Source organism: Hesperophylax consimilis, chromosome 10 (genome assembly GCF_061612785.1).
Source record: "Hesperophylax consimilis isolate HC1 chromosome 10, BYU_Hcon_1.0, whole genome shotgun sequence".
Classification (NCBI taxonomy): Eukaryota; Metazoa; Arthropoda; class Insecta; order Trichoptera; family Limnephilidae; genus Hesperophylax; species Hesperophylax consimilis.
In genome coordinates, this window is record NC_142845.1 from 21,512,014 (window position 1) to 21,534,620 (window position 22,607).

A 22,607-nucleotide genomic window follows, 5' to 3' on the forward strand; every position below is an offset into this window, starting at 1 on the left:
GAAATATCATGTAACTGTGATTTTCTTTGAACAATTATTACAAGTGTTATATGCACTTAGTAACTATAGGGTGCTCAATAAGCTATAAATAACATGTTTTTCGACTTAATGACTTATTTACTGGATAAAGCATGACAAAATAGTTATGTAGATTATGACTTCTGACTCAGTTTTGACAAAAATGTCACTTAATGACTCTGAGCAGTATTCGGGGACGATTTGATAGAGGTTCAAGGGAAAAACTTGCAAAGATTCAAGCTAATTTAAAGTTACTTGCAAATTCTTTCAAGTTATTATGAAGTATTAACTTTTTTCTTCCCTTTGACTATATGTAAAATCAAGTTTTTCTTGCCAAACCCGAAAGCTTAAATGTTGTTAATAAATAATATGACATTGTTTGTCTTTTGAAACTTTACAAATTGTGTTTTCAGGCTATCGAGTTGCAATCGACAAGCTATCTAGATTGAGCCAAGACCTGAGTCGAGCCCAGCGAGCGTACGCAGATGCACTAGCCGGCGTACTCTCCAACTCAGGGAATAATGTTGCCGACGCTTTGAGACAACGCATCGAGCGGGATCTCGTGAGGTAAAAACTATGTCAAAACCAATCCATAGAACACACCCTCATTAACCTTATGAAGGCCGGAGAATAAAACAGAAAAATATTTGTGGAACCTGACTTTTTATTAGTCCAAAAGATGCTGATTTTGTTTTTCACACATTTTTCGAAGCATTAACCGTTTGAATGCATTTCGTCGATATTTCGACGATTTTCGCTATTTTAGTGCACATTGAGAGTTCGGCAAGCGAGGTAGTGTGTGTGATTTGAAAAAAAAAATCCCTTATTTCAATTACAAAAACAGTTAATTGCGAGCCGTGATTTCACAGGAAAAATACGTTCAATAAGAATGCGTAGGATTGTAATAATTTTTTCCCTGTTTTTTAACACGCAATTTTAGTACATATTATGAAATAAGGCCCAACACACAAACGGTTGAGGTCAAAATCGCATCGTAAATTATTCTAATAAGAATCATATTGTTCACATCAACCTTGTTCTCTTCGTTGTAGGCAGGGACACTGCTCTAGACACTGCACTAGACACTGCACTTGACACTTTTTTAAATGTGAATTACAGTAAAGCCGGTACAAGATGTTTTCAAAAACTCTCTCTTGATAAACCTTATAAGAGAGTTTCACTTCATATGTGTCTTGAATTGATGTCCATTTATGTGACTAAATGCTTTAATTTGATTCCAGATTTGTCTCCATGCGATGCGTCCTACTAGAGCCGCAGTTTATATCTCTGTTGGGAAACCTCCACTCCGTGACATGCAACTGGTTAGTGCAGGTGGCTGTCCATAACATACCTCACAACGCTACTCTGGACTCCTATGCCCCTCTCACATTCCAGGAGTTGTCCTTCCCAATACCTAGCGATACACCCGATACCCTGAGGTAAATAATTTTTATGCTATTTTTTACTGTAATAGATTATACTACAGTTTCCACGTTGTTGGCTTATAATCACTATTATTTGCATTGAAGATTATAATAACAAATTAATCTTAAATAAAAACCAGATATTCTGTTTGTATGATCCACCAAAATCTCTTGAAAAGTTGTCCAAAGCTTTAGTGTCAAATCTGTACAACTATTTCTATGTGGAATCTCTAAGGGCCCGTTCCCACTTCCGTTTTCAAATCCGAGGCGGGTCCCGTTTTAAAAACGGATGCCCTAGTGGCTGTAGTGGATGTATGGAGCTGTTCACACTTGTCCGACACGATTTGAAAACGGATCCGACATTTTTTGTCGGATGGCTCGCCTACGCAGCGCGTCCGTTTTCAAATCGTGTCGGAACACGCTCGCTCATAGTGTTGTATGGAGCTGTTCACACTTGTCGTCCAGTCGTTCCGGCAGAGTCCCCGCCAAACTCCGACCCCTCCCCGCCCGCTCCCTGTCGCAAGGAAGCAGGCACGCTGCGTGCTTGTATTTGGTTATTTTGTTAAGTAAATAAATCAAAACTACAATAATGGATAAGGAAATAAATCCCGAAAATTTAATACCACTGGTCGAAGAAAGAGTATGGAAATATTTTATCTTTAACTAAATAAAAACAAAACACTTGGTGTACACAACTTTTGTACATCAAAATTTTTATTTTTATTTTTTTAAGTTTACTTTTTTTAAATTTTAAAGCTTTAATGAGATGCACGGAAGAGCGTATTAGTTAAATAAACACATAATAAAAAATATTTGAGTGTTTATTGTTTTCTTACTTTAAAATATCGATAACCTTTCTTCAGGACAAATGCACTTTCTCAATTTTGTATTTTGATATGTTAAGCTCTCTGAAACTCAATCCAGTAGATGGTTAAAGGAAGTGATAGACATTCTCTTAAGCCATTAAGCGCCCTTGAGGTGATTTTTCATGGTGAAAACGGCGCTATATAAATAATCCAATCATTATTATTCTGAAATAATTAAAGAACTTTAGTTCATCACTTCTCAACTCACCAATTAACACTTGGAAAATTCCTACAGAAAATCATTCGGCTATGATTGGGTGTACCAAAATTTTCTTTTCAATTTTTTCCTTCTTTTTAATAAGTACAACATGACAACAAGAGCTTCATCGTCGTCCATTGCACACCATTACTGAAGAATGAGCAAATAACATGTTTTTGTTGAATCGACAATTATTTTTTTTCGTAGAGTATGGTCCGTTTTTAAAACGGTAGTGTGAACAGGGCCATTGGCCATCCGTTTTTAAAACGGGACCCGCCTCCGATTTGAAAACGGAAGTGGGAACGGGCCCTTAGTCAACACCTCACACCATTATCAGCTCGCGACGTCATTTTCATATGCAGCTTTCTAATATCCAACAGTTTTAATCCAAAACCTTGGTTTTTCCTTACCACTTAACCCTTCAGGCCTCTGGCACATTCTGTCAGAAGGTCGGAGTATTTCCACTTTGCAATAAAATCCAAATAAATTTAATATTTCTGAACATATTCGAAAACTGTTTTTGAAAGGTGATGAAATATGCTTTCAAATTATTATTATTGGAAATAAACATATCATTTTTGAAATGTTAAAATTTTTAATTCAAACACAGAAAATTTAAAAAATGGCAAACCTTAGTTTTTTGTAACCATAATTACTGATAATGGCAAACCTTAGTTTTTTGTAACCATAATTACTGATAATGGCAAACCTTAGTTTTTTGTAACCATAATTACTGATAATGGCAAACCTTAGTTTTTTGTAACCATAATTACTGATAATGGCAAACCTTAGTTTTTTGTAACCATAATTACTGATAATGGCAAACCTTAGTTTTTTGTAACCATAATTACTGATAATGGCAAACCTTAGTTTTTTGTAACCATAATTACTGATAATGGAAAAAAATGCATGTGTTTTATTATACAAATGTTATTGTCACCTCACTTTTTTGTCAATTCATATGGAAATAATTAATAAAAATTTGCAATGTTTCATAATTTTTTTTCATATCGCCTTCGGAACATTTGGTTTCATAGAGTGTACATTTTAATTTTTCTGTGGTTAACTTCAATATTCAAATACAAAGCGTGACGTTTTCTCTTTTTTACACCGTTTAGAGTTTAGATCATATTTCTCACCATGACAGTAAGGGAGATCATATGAGCTATTCCCAAGAGCGAACAAATTAGCCTGATATTGGATAAGGAGTTCTCTGTAATATCCTTTTTCCTATCGTCTAATGAATTGTTCTTTTATTTTAGATGTGTGCCGGAATTCGTGGTTGAGAACATAGTAGGCTTCGTCAGTTCCCTGCGGAGATTCAGCGCCATATCCCTGGAGGAACGTGGCACCGGGTTGCTGCAACCTGCCCTGTCTCTAGTGCTGGTGTTCATGGGCTCAGCGGATAGAATGCGCAATCCACATCAGAGGTTAATTACTTCATTAGTTCACTACTAGCGGTCCTAGAATCTTTAAGTCAGCTAGCAAATTCTAAGATACACCACAATATTGGATATAAGATGAACAAACCACCTCCTGTTATACAGTTCGCCTGATTCTGAACAATGCCAGTAGCTCTGTATGTAATTATGTTCCGTATACCCAAGGAGCGGTAGTGGCAATATATGTACATGGTGACCAGGTATCTCATCAAAATGGCAGTTCAACACACCTACAAAAAGTGATATCAAGTCATGAAAAGTGATGAAACAAAAATTAGGTTATATAGGTAACAGGAAATATCATGGAACCATACATACATACATATTACATTTGTAATTATCTTTCTTATTCTAATGACATTTGTATTATATTATTTATTTAAGTTTTTTTTATTATCTTTCGGTTTGGTGTTGGATATCTTGTATTATGTCATTTACCAAAGTTCATTATGTATATTTTTATTCTGTTTCATTAGTTAACATCATATATTATGTTATAAATTTATCATGTAATTTTTTCAAAAACCTTATAAACTATAGTGGCGCCACTCAATTCCCCGCTATTCCAATTCAAACATGAGAAATAATTTCTCAATTGAGTTGGGCAGTTTCGTTCAAAAACAATATTTTTCGCAATTAGCCTCGAAATATCTGCAATAGTAAATCTATTGTAATATGTTTGCATATTTAATAAAAATAATTTTTAAAAATACATATTTAGTTCAACATTTGAGTTTTCACCTATTTTTGAATCATTTAGATTAAAACCTTTTTTAAATCAATCATAATGTACAACTGTTTTTACAAGTGTTTTTCTTTGTTAGAGCCCGACTTGCTGAATGCCTCGAAGCATTGCTACCAAGTCATCCTGATGATGAATCAGCTGTCAGTTCCATCGGATCATTTTACAGAGAAAGGCTGTTCAAGGAACATCCACATCGATTACAGGTATCGTAACATAATCATATTATATACTCTCCCTCTTATTAATAAACGTGTTTTAGATTGTTGTTTATCAGTTGTGTAAAATTTAAAAGTGTTTATTAGTAAGGCCCATAATATCTACAGAATTTAACTTTAAAATTCCCCTTTCTTGGTAACTTTTTTTTTTTCAGATTGTCCCAAGTCTGCTAGACGTGTTTGTCGGAATAGAAGTGACGGGTCAAAGCGTTCAGTTTGAGCAGAAATTTAACTACAGGCGGCCCATGTACCTGGTGATGGATTTCCTGTGGAAAATCAAAGAACACAGAGATTGTTTCAAGTAAGCTAAATAACTACACTGTATTTACATTTCCTGCATCTATCAGAGGCTCCTATATCAAAATTCACATTCACTGCAATTAGGTATTTTTGGTACTCATGCACAACCTCGCCCGCACTGTCTTATAAACATGATTGGAGGCGATACAGTTTAGACCACTACTGATTTGTTAAACTAATAAATAATAATATTTGGATGATTTATATAGCGTCGTTTTTGTGCAAAATCACTTCAAGGGCGCTGTCTAAGTAAACTAGTCAGCATTATTTATTTAAACGCCCATTGGGTTTTTACGTACTAGGGGCGGTTGAAAATTAATCGGTCTAGGCAAGAGATGGCGCCAACAGTATAAAATCATTGCTGTTTTTCATAAAAACTAACCTTCAAATAAAAAAAACTACTGTAAAATTAAACCATCATCTTCATTTAGTCATTGTCATTGAAAGCGAACAACTTTTGGATTTTTACGTTTTTTTTACATTTTTTGAAAACGAATATGTATCGTGCAGTGATAGATACTACTTGTTTTTGAAAGAGAAAGTAACGATAAGATAAACACCAAATTTTACAATGTTTATGGGGACTTCGATATCAACAGTTAAATATTGGACAGCTGAATTAAAACGCGGTCATAAGGGCATCTTTGGTTATGATTTACATGGCAGAAAGAAACGTTTGGGCGAATTACAGTAAAAATCTAGGTATACTTAATTGATTTACGTGATTCTACATCTTTTTTACTTTGAGATTACGGAAGGATTTTTTAGAAAAAATATCTATAAAAGGCTCAAGAAGTTATTCAACGAAGACATTTTAGAAAGTTTTACCTAAAGTTGCGGTATGTTTCTCATATAGAGTTTAAAATATCACAGTTTTAAATTTTCATTCACTAGTAACTTTAGACATTTTTTTAACTACGCCTATACAATTTTTAGATAAATTATTTGTAGTATTGCTTGTTCGCACAACGTTACAACGTCGCCAGACCCTGAAGAGTTATTCGCTGGATTTAAATTTAACTAAATGAATGACTAATTAAATGCAACTGTAAATCGAATATGATATCTAACTTTTTGTGGGAAAAATTGGACGACATGGACCCCGAAGAAATATAGTTTCAACAGGATGGTGCCACATCAAGAGAAACCATCGATTTGTTAAGACAACGTTTTTCCTGGTCGTGTGATTTTCAAAAATGGTGACTTGACGCCATGCGATTTTTACCTCTGTGGCTTCCCCCAGTACATGGTCTATGCTAACAAACCACAAAAAATTCCTGAACTGAATTTGGCCGACATCGTATTCCACAATTAATGTCAACTTGTCTACTTTATAAATTTCCCAATTGAATAATAATTTACAGTTTTTCATTTCAAAATTAAATCTGGCGTATCCGATGGACCACCCTATACATTTGACTATATTTCAGGAGGCTATCAGACGAAGCCGAGGCTAACATGGAAGCCGTGACTCCGCCCATCTTTCTGCGTTTCGTGAATCTTCTGATGAACGATGCCGTCTTTCTATTGGACGAAGCTCTTAGCAATATGGCGCAGATACGCACCATGAGAGCGGCACGGTTAGTACATTTTCCAGAGTATATCAATTAACTTTTATAATTAACACGTTAGCTTTATGTGCTTTCAGTAACTTTATTTACAGTTTTCTTCTGTGATTAAATTATCTATATTCAATAATAATAACAATAGATTAAGTCGCTCGCACTCAGCCTCTTCCACAAACTACCTTTGCAAAAGTTAAGCTTCCAGGATCTGGACCTAGAAGACCATAACTTAATAATTTCATAAAAATAATAAGTACAGATAATATTTGTATCATGTTCTAGACCACTCTCAGAGAATCTCCCTGGTGATAAACCACCGTTCAGAATCAAAACATTGCTTTTTACTTATCGGGCGTAGTCAAGTCCTGTTTTGACTTGATCACATTTCGTCTATCTGCAAGTTTTTTTGTGTGTTCTGTGTCCGGTCAATCCTGTCAAGATGGTAGCTGTGTTTGATAGTACCTGTTTAGAGCGCATGAGTGTTGCTACTGTTGAGAGCTGTCATCTCGGAGTAATCAACAATTTGGGATGCGGGTATAAGTAACGGTGCCCCGGGAACCATTTAATGGATAACCAACACCCCTGCTATAGGTCACCTCAAATGATTTCATATGTTTGGTGACTTAGCAGGGTGTCCGGGTTCATGGGGTGAGATATGTCTAGGTCATGGCGGATGCGTTTGCTCACCTACTGCGTGGCGGGCCGGATCGGGACAGACTGGTTTAGGGAGTCCTTTTGACCTCTCCCGCCCATTGCCTTGTATCGCAGCATGATTCATATGCCCGTCACTCCCGGATACATTGGCCCACTGATTCCTACCCACCCTACCTTTTCCTTCCCAGAACTTCCTCTCTTTCCTTTCCCTAAAAGACCCTCCACACAGCATCCCCAAAGATGACATAGATACCCTGAATCACTAGTTTATCTTGATATTAAAATGGTGTTTTGCTATGCCGGTCTTACTGGGAGGAGTTTCAGTGTGGAGGCGGAGCTATGTTTAGTAACCGGCACTGGGCTGTTGGACTTTGGGACTCTGGTGCAACTATTGGTGTAACTGTTGCCTTATTTTTTAGTGAAAACAACGAATGGGCCGCCTTACCCGTGCAGGAGCGGGAGCAGAACGCGGCGAGCCTGCACCACACTGGCACCATCGCGCGCTTCGACAACATCCTGGGCAGGGACACCACGCGCGCCCTGGAGCGCCTCACCGGCCACTGCAAGTCCGTGTTCTGCCACCCCACCATGGTCAGCCGCATCGCCTCCATGCTCAACTACTTCCTGCTCCATCTGGTGGGGCCCAATCAGAAGAACTTCAAGGTATTCATACATTGCACACTATTTTAGACAATACAACCACGAATATTTGGAGCAAGTGGTACGGTATGCAAGCCATGCAGTCTGTCTAGAAAGTGTACACAAAAAAGGTTTTAAATGGGAACACCCAGATGGTTCAACTGAAAAATTATACATACCTTACAAAAACACTATGTTCCAAGTGCTAATTTTTCACATCAAAATCAAAGGTGTTCAGAAATTAGGGGCAATCCATAATGACAATGACCTTGCATATCCTCACATTCGAATGTACTAAAATTTGTTCTAAAGTCGTTGTTACTCGGTGTTGCCGCAGTAATAAAATTTTTTGTTCCATTTTATAAAATTTGTAGCCTTTTGACATACTTTATGTTCACGAAAGATAAAAAGAGCATTGAAAGAAGGTTAATAACAGGTACATAAATCCATTTGTGGAGGACTGAATGCGGTAGTTAGTAAAAAGATATCCCATGGAGTGAGACTAGCAGTCGTCTATGGAGTAGCTGTGTATGGAGTTTTTATTGATTACATAATAATTGTTATATATTGGTTGACTGATTTTGAATGTAAATTATTTCATGGTTTTGTATTCCTACTTTTAACAGGTCAAGGACTCCAAAGAATATGAATTTGACCCTGGCGCAACAGTTATGGATATCTGCCGCATGTACATCAACCTAGCCAACAGTGAAGAGTTCTGTCGAGCCGTTACTCAAGATGGGCGCTCGTATAGCCCCCAGCTGTTCAAATTAGCAGAGGGAGTTCTTGGTAAATTTCACTTTTCTTTGTTTTCATTAAAAAAATTGCCAGGTAGGTAGGTTCTAATATTATTTTTATAGCCCACTTTTTTAATGTTTCCAAAAGTCAAGCAATCATGTCATTCAGTTGGCTGCTTGCAACAAAATTGGATTAGGTACTTAATAATTGGCTATTAAAAAGTAGTTTTCATGTGTGCAGTTTACGGATGTGATAATTACAAACCAAAAAAAAGTTGGTGAAATATAAGGTAAAGGTTACGAATTCCGCTTCACGGTAAATACGCAATATTTCACTTTCAAATAAATGGATTTAGCTTTATTAATTCAAAACATGATTTATTATGTCGGGGGAGACGGAAAAATATGCACTTTTAATTTTAATTTCGTTTAGTCACTTACACGATATGTCACACGAGATTTCAAAGAAACAAAATAATGTGACATTTGCCGGAAATACCACAACTAGTTATTTACCTAGCCAGTGCGCGGGTTAGGTACAGTACCTACCTACGAACTAATTCAGATAAAGAAAATAAAATCTTGAAAATATTAAATTTATATATATATATATAACCCTTAGAATGCTAGGATTCTTATTCCGTATTGGAAAAGAATTTAATAATATCATAACACTTAAAATATTGTATTTTTCTTATGTTCGCAGTCATCTTGAATTCGCTTCTCCCATATGGAATCCTCAATATAATATTTACATAAATCGCATTGAAGCCATCCAAAGAAAATTTGTCCATCATTTAAATTTCAAACTAAATTCAAACCTTGACGTAAACAGCTCGATGGACCTTTATGGACTTAAGCCATTAAAAACTAGAAGAGACTCCGCAGATATAATATATCTCCATAAAATTATCAATGGCTTTATTGATTGTTCTCCCCTTCTGTCTGAAATTAATTTTAGAGTTCCGAGCGTTAGAACTAGAGAAAAATCACTTTTTCATCTCCATAAATGTTCTACTAATATAAGACAAAATGCGTTTATATTCAGAGCCTGTAGTATATTTAATAAGAATTTTAATGATATGGACATATTCTCAAGTAATTTAGGAACCTTTAAAAGATATTATGTAATAACTAACATTAAATAATTTTAAATATTCTACTTGAAGTTATCATGTTATTGCTTTGAATCCTTTCCAGTTACTTACCTTCCAATTTATACTCACGTGTTCAATTTAGTTGTAGGTATACATTTATTATATTGTTATTATTGCTATTGTGTAGTGTTATTGATTGCTGCTGTGTTGAAATTTTACAATACATTTTGTTTTGAATTTTAGTTGGTTATTAGTATATCAGTTAAATTTAAATTTTTGAAATTTAGCTGGTTATTAGTATATTATTTGTGTTCCTAGATCTGTTATTATTTTTTATTTATTATTTACAATTTTGTATTTTTTGTAAATTTCTCAGGCCACGGGTACAGAACCCTTAGTTTCTTGTTTTAATATTTTTTATTATTATTATAATTTTAAGTGAAAATCTGTTATTGGATTTTATCTTTATTATTTAGTTTATTCTTATATATGTAAATAATCTGTTGATTTTCCCAAATAAATAAAATAAAAATAAATAAAATAAAATAACCTAACCTAATCTAACTGTGATTTTCTATAGCAAAAAAATGCCCCTTTAATAACGCCTGCTCGCGTCCCCTTTAGAGTTATATCCCAGTTTTCAAGTAGTTTTTGGGCTACGCTAGGTTTGTATAGACTGGTTTGTGATTTAATTCTTAAACCTATTTTCCATGTTCTAACCTAACCTAACCTAAACTACCCAAACGGAATACGTTTAATCACATTTTATTCTATTTGTTTGTTATTCGGGTTATTTTATTTAATTATATGTTGATTATTTGTTATAAATAATACATTGACTTACATATTAATATGGATTAATTATACACGATGATATTATTTATTTTATATGGCAATACTAAATTTTTTTTGGTTGGTAGCAGTGTCTATGAAATATTTTGTAGGTATGAATTACGATATTATGAATATAATCCAACTCTTGATATGAATATAGTCGCCGCCGGCGGTGTCGCATACTAATTGACATAAGTTTTTTAAGTGACTTAATAAACGAAATTAAAATTAAAAGTGCGTATATTTCCGTCTCCCCCAACATAATAAATCATGTTTTGAATTAATAAAGCTAAATCCATTTATTTGAAAGTGAAATATTGCGTATTAAGAGTGAAGCGGAATAAGAGAAAATTAATAAATATAATATGAGTTTGTTAAAAGTAAAAATACCATGAAATTATAATTATTCAAATTTGAAAGTTAATTCAACAAAGCTGTGTTAGTTCCGCGTAGGCATTCTGTATTCATGTTGAAGTTATAAATCATCGTCAACATTATTTATGTGTTTTGAATTATCGAAAAAAATAATGATAAATAATATTTATATACTTGTACATTCGTATTTAGATTAAAATAATATTAGCAAAAAGATTTAATATCTTTTGAATTTATTATTAAAAATGGTTTGACACCTCTTTGACCTCTGATACTTTCATATACCTAATCGCTTCAGTATTTGTTAATACATAACAATATCACTGCAGTATTATTAGCCGGAGTTCAGACAAGAATATATACTTAAAATGCTGAAGAATAATGTATACATATATGTTACTGTAACTCGCAAATACTTATCAACAGTTTTACCATATTTTTACATTTGCTTACCAAGTATTAAACACTCACTTTGATGCTATATGTATATAATTTTAATAACTTCTTATATATTTTAATATTTTTACTATGTCTTATATTCTACACTTTTTTTTACTCTTTTTAAATTCTATTATATTTCAATCTTTAGATATACATATTCTTTCAAATTGTTTTAATGTATTTCACATACACACTAACTCGCACATATAAATATCAACGATTATTTTTTTCTTTATTATTTTTAATGTACTGTATATATAATCAACCACCACAACATGGGCATGTGCCTAGCTTGGTGGTCTTATACACATAAAATGTAATAACCAAACACACTGAATAAAGAAAAATTAAAAAAAAATATATTATTAAATTATTGAAATTTTTTTGAAAATTTCTCACAATTATAATCGAGTAGGTATTATTATTATTTTAAGTGTCGAAGTTTAGTGATGTTTTATGGTTATTTTTTGAGTTTCTGACGATTTGTCAGTACAAATAAGAATATATTTCAAATTTTTTTATCTAAGCATTATATGTTAAATTGTTACTTATTTTCACCATACAAAAATTATGAATGTTTTGTATTTTGTGTAAAATATTAATGAATATATTCAGATGTGACTGAATCTTGTTTCATCGCCGTCAGTCGTTTGTTTACATTAAACAACAATAAGTTGATAATTATTTATATTATAGTATCAACATTGTACGTAGTCTCCTTATTAATTTGATACCAATAACATAAGAATTGATTCACTTCATTCGTTTGTGTGAACAGTTTGTAAATATATATTTTTTTCACATTTCTGCAAATGTATAACGAAATATTATTCTCAAATAACCCGTCTAATTGAAGCTAATTGGGTAAGCGAATGATAGTTTTATTTTATTCAAAACATGCGTTTTTTATTTACCTTTGTAAAAATCCCACCAGCAACGTGTCAGCACACCTTTATACTGTCATTTTGCAAAATATGCCGGTTTTTTTACCCGCATAGCTTCGAAACCCTGTAAATTTTAACATTTCAGGAAGACTATAACTGTTTTTGGTATTAATCAAAAGAAGAATGATGAATCTACAGTAAAAAATTAATGAATAGTATTCATATCACCCATGAAGTTAAAAAAAAATCTATTATGTATTTAAAAAAACGATAAAAATCCACATTTTTTTTGTTCATGTTGTCTGTTTATTTATCTATGTAAAACAAATATTATCTTCATAAACTTACATTGAAAATAACATAATTTCGGTAAATTCTTTCGTAATGCGTTTATGCGTCGCGTGGTTTCCCATTTGTTCCGGGGCAATCTTCCTTGCACAAACAACATCTTCAGGAAGAGGAATTTAAATATTTTCAGTTTATCGTAACCGGGAATTCTTGTTTTTCTTTAAAAAAATGTAATGTATGTGAAAACAAAATTGTGTACTAAGAGTAATTTATAAATAGTTGAGGATAAAATTTGTGAAATTATTTTTGAGTATATGTAGGTGCGGCTTTAGTAAAATTGGATTTAAAAATTATTATTTGCATCTAATTTCGTAATATTATGTTTGGCAATAAATTGGTGATTTTTCATACCTCGGGTTCCAGAGTGTTCCACTGGTTCCAGGCAATTGGAGCTTTAGTATGGTTATCACAGTTAGATATCTAAGAAATGGAAAGTAAAACCCACTTGGTGCTTTCAATTTTGAATTATGATCTTTTAATATCGAGTTGATTTCATTTAATTACATTTGTTATTTATTTTCAGCCCGCATTGGAGGCGGAGAGTTGATAGGCCCCCTGCAGATAGTGGAGGAGAAGATATCCCACCTGGCACGCAAGCAGCTGGAGGACGAGGAAACACTGGCCGATGCCCCCGAGGAGTTCCTGGACCCCATCATGAGCACCCTCATGATGGACCCTGTCAACCTGCCCAGCTCCAGGACCACAGTTGATCGCACTACCATTGCAAGGTTGCTTGAATAAACAAATATTTTTATTCTGATAAGAGTATAAGATCTTGTTTCATAAATATGAAATCATATTTCCCACTTAGTGGGTACAGATCCGCCTGCACAGCATATCCAAAGATAAGATGGGTCCTGACGAAAACTTTAAGGCCTCCTTCCTGTAGTGTTTTAGGCCAGGATTTTCCATTTTAGCTCTCCACATCTTTTTAAATCGTTGCTCCATCTCTGCTGCAGTCTTCCTGGTGGCATTTTTCCTTCTGGTCTCCATTCAAGCCGAGTTTTGCAACCATACCAACATACCAACAATCTTATTTCCTTGCAGCGCACCCTGCCCATTCCCATTTCAGTTCTTCTATTCTTCTTGCAATATCTGTGAGGCGGAGATAGCCATAAATATTTATTAAATGGTTTCTCAATTACATTAACCATTCTATATTTGTTTCAGACATCTTCTCAGTGATCAATCGGACCCATTCAACCGATCTCCCCTCAGCATGGACCAGATCAAACCCAACGACGAACTCCGGGGAAGGATCCTGGAGTGGGTGGCGCAGCGGAGGAAAAGCCGCAGAGAGGCCGTGGAAGCTGCTGAAGAAGCCGGAGCTTCCACATAAAATATTTATACTGTTTAAGCCGTGTGTTTTGCAACAAGGTTTCATTCATGTAAAACTTATTTCTGTCAGTGTTGGCAAAATAATGAAAAGGTGTAAATTCTGTATTATGTAATATGTATTATCTAATGAACATCTCGCACACTTGACTTTAAAACTGTAATAACTGCAAAAATCTTATTTTACTCATGCTAATTAAAAACAATTATATGTTATTATGATGGTGTAAGTGAAATTTAGAATAAGTAGCCAAAATTTGCATGTAATTTTTTAAACCACCAATATCATGCCAAATTTAGTTGTGTAACATTAAAATAAAATAAATTTTTGCACTTACAACAGTTTTACGATCTTGTGTATGAAGAGCTTTAGCCTACCTGATGATGCCATTCCACTGTATTACTCTCCCATTTTCTTAAGATTGGCCAGAACTATGTCCATGAAGCGTTGACAAAAGCTTGGTTGCAGATAACTTGGCTTCGTACACGTCTTAATGACAAGTTCTCTCTTCTCGATATGAAGGGTTGATGGTTCTAGACACAAATATATTTTTGGGTCGCTTCTGCTACCTAATGTTTATCCTATCTTTGATGTCAAAAAATCCTTCAATCTTTTCTATATTCATGTTTTCAGTATGTCAAATCCACAGAATAATGTATAACACAGGAAGTGCATTGTGGGCGTGTTTCGTGATCCAAATATTTGCCCAAATTGGGTCGATATTTCCATACAAAACTGTTTTCGAAATTCAAATGGGATGGTGATCAACTAGGCAAGTAGATCACCATTGTTTTTTTCATCACATTTGTGAGACGAAATGCTGGGCTGTTGGGCTAAAGGGAAAATTGTTTTCCATTCAAAGTGGAATATGGACTGAACTTCTAGTGTTATATTCTTTATTCTATGGCCAAAACACACTAAGGACGGGTTGTTTTGGTTCTCCAACAAGGTTCTGTCAAGCAACTAGCCTATAATGATATAATAACAGAACTTGAATAGGACTTTCACAGAAATCGAAAATGAACGTTGAAATTTGATGAATTGTTCAAATTCTCCGAAACAACCCGTCCTTAGTGTTCTGTTTAGATGAAAACATGTTGATATCATTTTGGTTGCACTCGAACCATAGCTATACATATTTTATGTAATTTTACCGGCCTAATATTTGCCAACACGTCCTATTGTGTTTTACTTAATCCCAATCCGTACTGCTTATATCAATGCAATATTGCTCAAAGCTCTAAATTATTTTGATGATATCACTTCTTAACACACTTTATGTGGGAAGTTTGCGGGCAGGCGGCAACGTGTAGCGGACAAAAACAAAGGTCGTATACGAAAAAATAGATTTACTTTAAATAGATTTTTCTATAGGTTATTCTTTAACCCATTGGCCTCCGAATTGTTTAGCTAAAAAATTGTCCTTCACATCCGAATTAATTTTGTACCAAAGTTTTAAATCTGCAGTGGTGTACTAAATCTTACATAACTTTTAAACTAAACATGCAAACGAAACAATTTTTTTAAATTTACTTGTGCATTGAATTAAGGTATGTAAAAAATATTTGCAATTTTTAAAATAATAATAATAATATGATTAAACGAGGATATAAAAATATTTTTTTTATAAAAACCTTTTTTTTTTCTTTTTTTTATAATTGGATTAAGAAAAGTTTTACATTAATCATACTTATTACCATAATATATATATTTTTTCAATTTGGGCTGATGTTAGCCGCCCACCACGCATTTTACGAACAAGCTTGTCAATTCCCGAATCACACGCCATTTTGAAAAAATTCAATGACGCTGAAATATAACAAAATTTCAATCGTAAATATCAGGAAAAAACTGTACCAACGGAGTCCTGCCAATTACTACGAAATGAATGCTTAATTATCTACAGAGCGATTGGCATTTAAAATTTTAAACACAGATGTCAATAATGTATCCCTTTTTCGTTTTTAAGCCGACAGACATCAGACCCGCCGGGACGGCGTTGTTTGATTTTAAGACACATCGCCGTACACACGCCGGGACGGCGTCGTTTGAGGCCAATGGGTTAATAGGTTTTTTTTAAACCTGGGAATGTTTGTCTTTCTTTTTTTTTTTTTAAAAGATATCTTCGAAAATGATCTACATACAATTTGAATGAAAATTTCTACATATGTATTTATTTATTGTTATCAAGTTTAATTTGTAGAACTCCATTTTAATTTAAATTTTTTATATATTAGTTTATTTTTAAACAAGTTCTGCTGTGTAATTATTATTACGCGTGACAGATGTTTCGCCTTCTGAAGGCAGTTTGATAATGCCTTCAGAAGGCGAAACAGCTGTCACGCGTAATAATAATTACACAGCAGAACTTGTTTAAAAATAAACTCTTTTTATAAATCTAATAATAATATTATTGAATATATAAAAAATTATAAAAATAAATAAAAAAATTCTACATAATGTATTACTCACCACACCCCAACTATAAAAGTATAGTTGGAAAATTTCCAAAGAGTAAATATTGATATAGAAATATCAGATAGCAATACCTTTTACGCTGTTAAAGTAAAACCGACATAATAGGTAGATCTACCCTTCCCGCTGCCGAACGCGTAGAACTATCTTTCCCGCACAAAGTGTGTTAATATAGATACGTCACATGTACATAAAATAAAGAGCAAGACTGTCCACTCTTTAGGCGCTGAATATAAAAATGATACTAAATACAGTAATACCTCGATTACCAAAGTACATAAATGTAAAACACTTAAAACTTCATTACCACATGTAACAATTAGCAATTAGAGTTTCAAGCATTCAGTACAAAACAAGTCAGCGATAAGTAATACATATGTATATATTGTCATTCACCTTGCAATATCACAAATGTGACATGTTTTCCAAAATACATTAATATTTTGAAATACATATTCAAAATTCCCCTTGTCCAATTTGTTTTAAGACACATTTGCGGTACTGTGTGATGAACAACTGTATTTCATGTCATGATTAATGATCTACTTATGTAATATCATAGTTGTTTATAGGTATAAAAGAATAATGTCCTTTATAATTTTTTTTTTAAATAAAGCATACCCATAATAGAATTGTATAATTAATTAATTTTTATCAAAAAAATAATTCTAAATGCAAAATTTTAAGATTTTCAAACCTGTTCCTAATCTATAAATTCATCAAAAACTTTCATTTTTTCTTTTTATTTTTCCTTATCAGAGGTTTTGCTAAATGAAGTATAATCAAATACCCTATAATATTAATAATACGTCCAACTCCAGTGAAATAATGGCAATTTCGACAACTCTAGCCGCTAGAGGGAGGTAGTTTAGCATGTTGACTTTGACATTCCTTTCAGTGGTGGCAATTTAATTTATTTAGTACTAGTTGTACCCCGCCAAGCATTGCTGTGGCTCAGTCTGTCTGCGTAGATAGAGAAACAATAGCACATGATGCTTTTACGTCCAACAGATGGCACTGTTTAAAAAAAACATGTTTGTCCACAAATGGCGCTGTTTTTCAAAAAAAGCTTGTAACATCTATTTAATATAGGGATATAAAAACACATGCGTATTTGAATGCAACGTTGTGTCAAAATTTCAAACGTTGAAGAACTTTCGGACATTTAAGATTTTGAACAAACAAATTAAACATTTTTATTTATATGTATTTGGTGGCGGTGTTTAGCACTTTCTAATTTGTATATAAAAATGTTTAAAAAAGTGGGTTCCGTGGTTCAGTTTACGGACAAACTGCAAAAACAGTCATTTTTCAAGATGCCAAAAAAAGTTGACAGGTTTATAGTTGGTGAAATGATTTCGTTAAATCCTAGCAAATAAAATGTTCTCGATTACGTAAAACGTGGATTAAAACATGAAAATATAGTTATAAAAAAATTAAGGTTAATTCAGCAAAGCTGTGTTAGTTCCGTGTAGCATTAAATCATCGTCAATATTGATGTTCAAAACAATTTTTGTATTTTTTTTATGTGATACCTCACAAGAGCGCCCCTGTCTGAACAGTGTAAGGCAGGGGATCTATGTCGTCACCCGGTTGGGCAGCCTTGTGAGTTGGGTTAAGGTAGGGGCTGTAAGAAAGGATGTATTAATGGGGGTCTTAACGGGAACAATTATAAAAAATTTAATTTCTTAACGGCCTATATTTTATAATTTAAAATCCAAATAAATAAAGTAGCACATATCGGTACTAGATATTTCATCATTATTTAAAATAATTTTTCAGTTTGGTTGGGTATTTTGGCCTAAAATCCAAATTTTTGTTTTGTATGAAGAGGGCCGCTTAGCCGTTCCCCTTAAAGAGGCCCGGTTTATATGAAACAGAATTTTGTATGTGTTTTGAATTATCGAATATATTAAATATATTGATTTATAATATTAATAAATTACAATTTTTTTATGCATTCATATTATTAAATACATCGATTTCTTTTGGTATAATTTCTCACAACCATATAAGTATTTTATTACCTTTATAAACCATCAAAGACAGAGTTAATGGCCACTTCAATATATTTTTTTAATATATGAGCAATAAAAGTAGTACTATGTGGGATATCTATTTTTTTTTTTCTGTAATTTATTAACGTAAAATAAAGAAAAATAAATTCACATAAAATCTATTAAAATGTATGAAAGAAAACCAAGGAGCACAACTCATGCCGCCAGGAGGCACTAGTGTAGCAGGTTGAGTTGGAGGTATTATTAATATTATATGGTATTTGGTATAACTGAATTATTAATAATCTAAAAATTGACAGTCGGCAATTTAGTTTAAAAAGTATAGTTTGCAGGAATGGATCGATAGCCTGAATTAGGTTAATTTTCAGTGCCCAAAGACCAATCTTGCGTATTTTATATCACTGGAGTCAGTATTTATTAAATTAACATTAAGGTTAAACGTGACGTTCATTACAATCTGGATGGCGTTAATTTTTTTATTTTTATTAAAATACGTTTTTTGCAAGTTAATGCTTAAAAATATCAAGGCGAATTATTTGTTTGCGTACGTAAACACGCAATATTAATATGAATAAATAGTTTTGTCAAAAACTCAATTCTTTCAAGAAAGGCATACAAATACTATATTGGATTACAAATTATTATAAGCAATAATTAGTCACCTGAAAAATCCATACAAATTAAAAATATCACCCGAGTAAAAATAAATGCCGCCGACGGGAATTGAACCCACACCTTCTGATGTCCGGTCAGGTGCTCTGGACCACTGAGCTACGCCGGCTTATTTCGAACACTGGATTAAATTAAAATTTAAAAAATCGTATTCTAATAAAATAATTAAATTAACGCCATGTATGAACGCGTAGATCATAACGAACATCTCGTTTAACCTCAATCACATAAATTCTTAACTATATTAGGAAAATTATTCATTAAAACTCATTGAATGGTTTTTTGTAAACCTGATTCGCTTATATTATTAGAATTTCCTCGCACAGCTACATATTTAATTTTAAATAATTATACAGTTTCTCTTTAATTATTATGTGATACTTTCTGAGATAGAGATAACTTCAACGCATTTCTCAGTTCAAAGAACTATACATAGTATTTTTTCTTTTTGGTTTAACCTATTTTAGAAAATTATTCTATATAGATTAAGTTTTGTTTTATTATGTAAAAAATGGTTTATGTATAATGATCCTGTGATTTCTGATGTTAAATTGTATCATTAGCGTATTATGTTGATGTTATTTTATTTCAATTACTGAGTTTTATTTTAAATTGTATTGTATAGATAAATTCTTCAAAAGTGGTTTCTCCCAATACTTGAAGTAATCACTTAAAACCCTTTACTTGGCAAGGACAGAAATCTTCTATATAAATAAAAATGTTAATGTTTGTTTGTTCAAAATCTTAAATCTCCCAAAGTTCTTCATCGATTGTTTTGAAATTTTAATACAACGTTGCATTCGAATACACGCTTGTTTTTATATATCTAAATTATATTATCGATGTCACCTGTGACAGGTAAAAATATGCTTTTTTGAAAAACAGCGCCATCTGTTGAATGTTAAAGCAAAATGCGCTATTGTTTCTCTATCTGCACAGACAAACTGAGCCACAGCAACGCGAGGCGAGGTACACCTAGTATCCAAATAAAAAATATTTGTTATGCTAGGTTTTCTAAATTTGGCATTTTATTTGAAATTTATTTTGAAAAATATCATTTAAGTAGGTTTCCAGATTGTATCTTTTTTTTTACATTGCCAAATATTGTTTCCTGATAAATAAATTTGAGAATATTAATTTGATCTACGTTTAAAGTTTATATGTCAGAAACTCCATAAATATCTGATTTGTGAACTTATGGCATTTTTTAAAAAATACCTTTGCAAAAAACTTGTAGAAATGAAAACAGTCAAGTATGAAGGTGATTAAAACCGTATGTAACTATCCGATAGATGGCAATCAGTAAACGATTTTTTAAATATAATTAACAGTAGTTTAACACCACAGTAGAATAACATAAAAGATACAAAGGAAAGAAGAAGGAAGGATTAACTAGCAATTTTAATTAGTGTATCTTAAATCTTAAAAGATACAAAATCAAGTTAAGGCTTGAATGAATGATATGAAAATATTTGTTAAGAGATGAAATCGGTTCAAAGCTGTAATGCCAATGTACATACATAAAGCAGGAATCTCATGCATAATCAAATAAAACTACTCTTATAATGTTGAATATTTTTATTATAAAACATTATACTTTGTTCAATTTAACTTCGGTTCCGTTAACCGTTAGTTATTGACTGTCAATTATTATGCATGTAAATATTGTCTTCTCCTTTTCAAAAGGTGGTAATAAGATGATTTAAGATTAAATTATATATGAAAACCCTTTTGCTTTTACCTAAGGCCGCCCACAGACGAGAGACTTTAGTTACGGTGACAGTCGGCAACTATTCAAAGATCCAAAAAAAAATTCTCTGGTGTCGCGTCACTCGAGTGTGCACCTCCATATACCGTAATAAATTTTTATGCCTGTTTAAATAAATTGACCGGTCAGTGGTTGAGTTGGCATGGTATCTGGGACACATCCAGGCTTCGTGAGTTCAATTCCTCGGCTTGCTAAGTCCTCTATCAAGACACAAAAAACATTTTCCGCTTACTGTGATGGTAGTAGGTTCAAATTATTGTCAGGTTATTCGTAACATGGGAATGTTCCTCGTTTAGAAAAAAAAACTGTTGCAACACAACTGTCACTGCAAATAAAGTCTCGTTTGCAGATTGCCTAAATGTATTTAACCTTTTGAACGCGTTAATTGGCTCCGTTTTATCTATACCCGTACGCGGTACATATTTTCAAATACCTATGCATGCAATTAAATGTCAAATTATAGCATTCTAGCATGATTTATTGGACTATATAGACAGAACAGATTATTCTCCACAATATGAAAACAAATCCTCGTGTGTCAACACTCTTAGATGTTTATAAAAACAAAAACATAAAATTTCATACAAAGACGTACCGTATCTTTTGAATGTGGTCCCGCCATTCACTCGGCGTCATAAATAAACCACTCTCGGTGTGTGTGTACTTAGGCCACTGTGTTTATAGACACAAGTGGGACACCATGATCACTTATCATTCTTAGTTATGAAAAGTTGTGAATGACAAACGCCATCCGTTGACAAAAATGTAAACTAAAGGACTAAAAGGCGCGAAGAGACGCACTTGGTTATCGATCTTTTTTTATGAAATACAATTTTATTTTTGAGAAATTCTTGTAGATGTCAGCATCGTGATAGTTCTACAAATGTCCAAGTGAGCAAGAAATACATTTATGACGAAAGAGAGCGGGAATATCGGCCGTCAAAGTTGCCGTATCAATTGTTGATACAGCCGCGTGTGAGTATAGACTTTTTGCCGTAACAACAGTTGATACGGCCGCGTGCAAAGAGTTAAAAAAAAAATTATTGTAGAGTATTCTTTCCGGAAGGTCTAGTAGGATCCTGTAATGTTTTATATCAAGTTTTTTTTGTGATGAATACTAAGATCTCATTGCTTACCAATCGAATTGTTTTTTGAGGCTGTTATTTTTTTCTGTATTTTGTTGGGTAGATTGATAATGCATTTTGTATATCATGTTTGGCAATCTTCCATTTTACCAATTATCACTGAAAATGAATTAAAATGGAATAAGTTTTCTGCTGTTTGGTATGCCTGAAACCTGATTTTCTAGTTAAATACTGTATTATTTTCTTTTCTTTTACTAATAAAAAATCATACTAAAATTCCCACTGAAAAAAAACACATCCAGAGTGGTTAAGATGCCAGATGACCAATTCGTACTTCAGACTTAGTGAATATCATTCTTTTGTATCGGTACTTTGGAAAGTCTATTATTATTTACTGCACCTCTGTACAAACCATAAATTATTTTTGACGGTGATTTCTCGAAGGAAAATTCTATTATAATTTGCAGTGT

The 22,607-nt window shown here is 33.0% G+C and overlaps 1 protein-coding gene across 1 annotated transcript in view; it reads left to right on the forward strand.

Moving 5' to 3' along the window:
* Ube4A (Ubiquitination factor E4A) overlaps positions 1 to 21,418 on the forward strand; it is a 28,990-nt gene extending 7,572 nt beyond the window's left edge. The window contains exons 8-17 of the mRNA XM_089636720.1: positions 432 to 585; positions 1,260 to 1,457; positions 3,770 to 3,937; positions 4,774 to 4,897; positions 5,065 to 5,210; positions 6,640 to 6,789; positions 7,848 to 8,091; positions 8,694 to 8,856; positions 13,307 to 13,511; positions 13,954 to 21,418. Of these exons, the coding sequence (XP_089492846.1) occupies positions 432 to 585; positions 1,260 to 1,457; positions 3,770 to 3,937; positions 4,774 to 4,897; positions 5,065 to 5,210; positions 6,640 to 6,789; positions 7,848 to 8,091; positions 8,694 to 8,856; positions 13,307 to 13,511; positions 13,954 to 14,122 (1,721 nt within the window). The 3' untranslated portion in view covers positions 14,123 to 21,418. The remainder of the gene's footprint in view (positions 1 to 431; positions 586 to 1,259; positions 1,458 to 3,769; positions 3,938 to 4,773; positions 4,898 to 5,064; positions 5,211 to 6,639; positions 6,790 to 7,847; positions 8,092 to 8,693; positions 8,857 to 13,306; positions 13,512 to 13,953) is intronic.
* Positions 21,419 to 22,607: the final 1,189 nt, after the last annotated feature.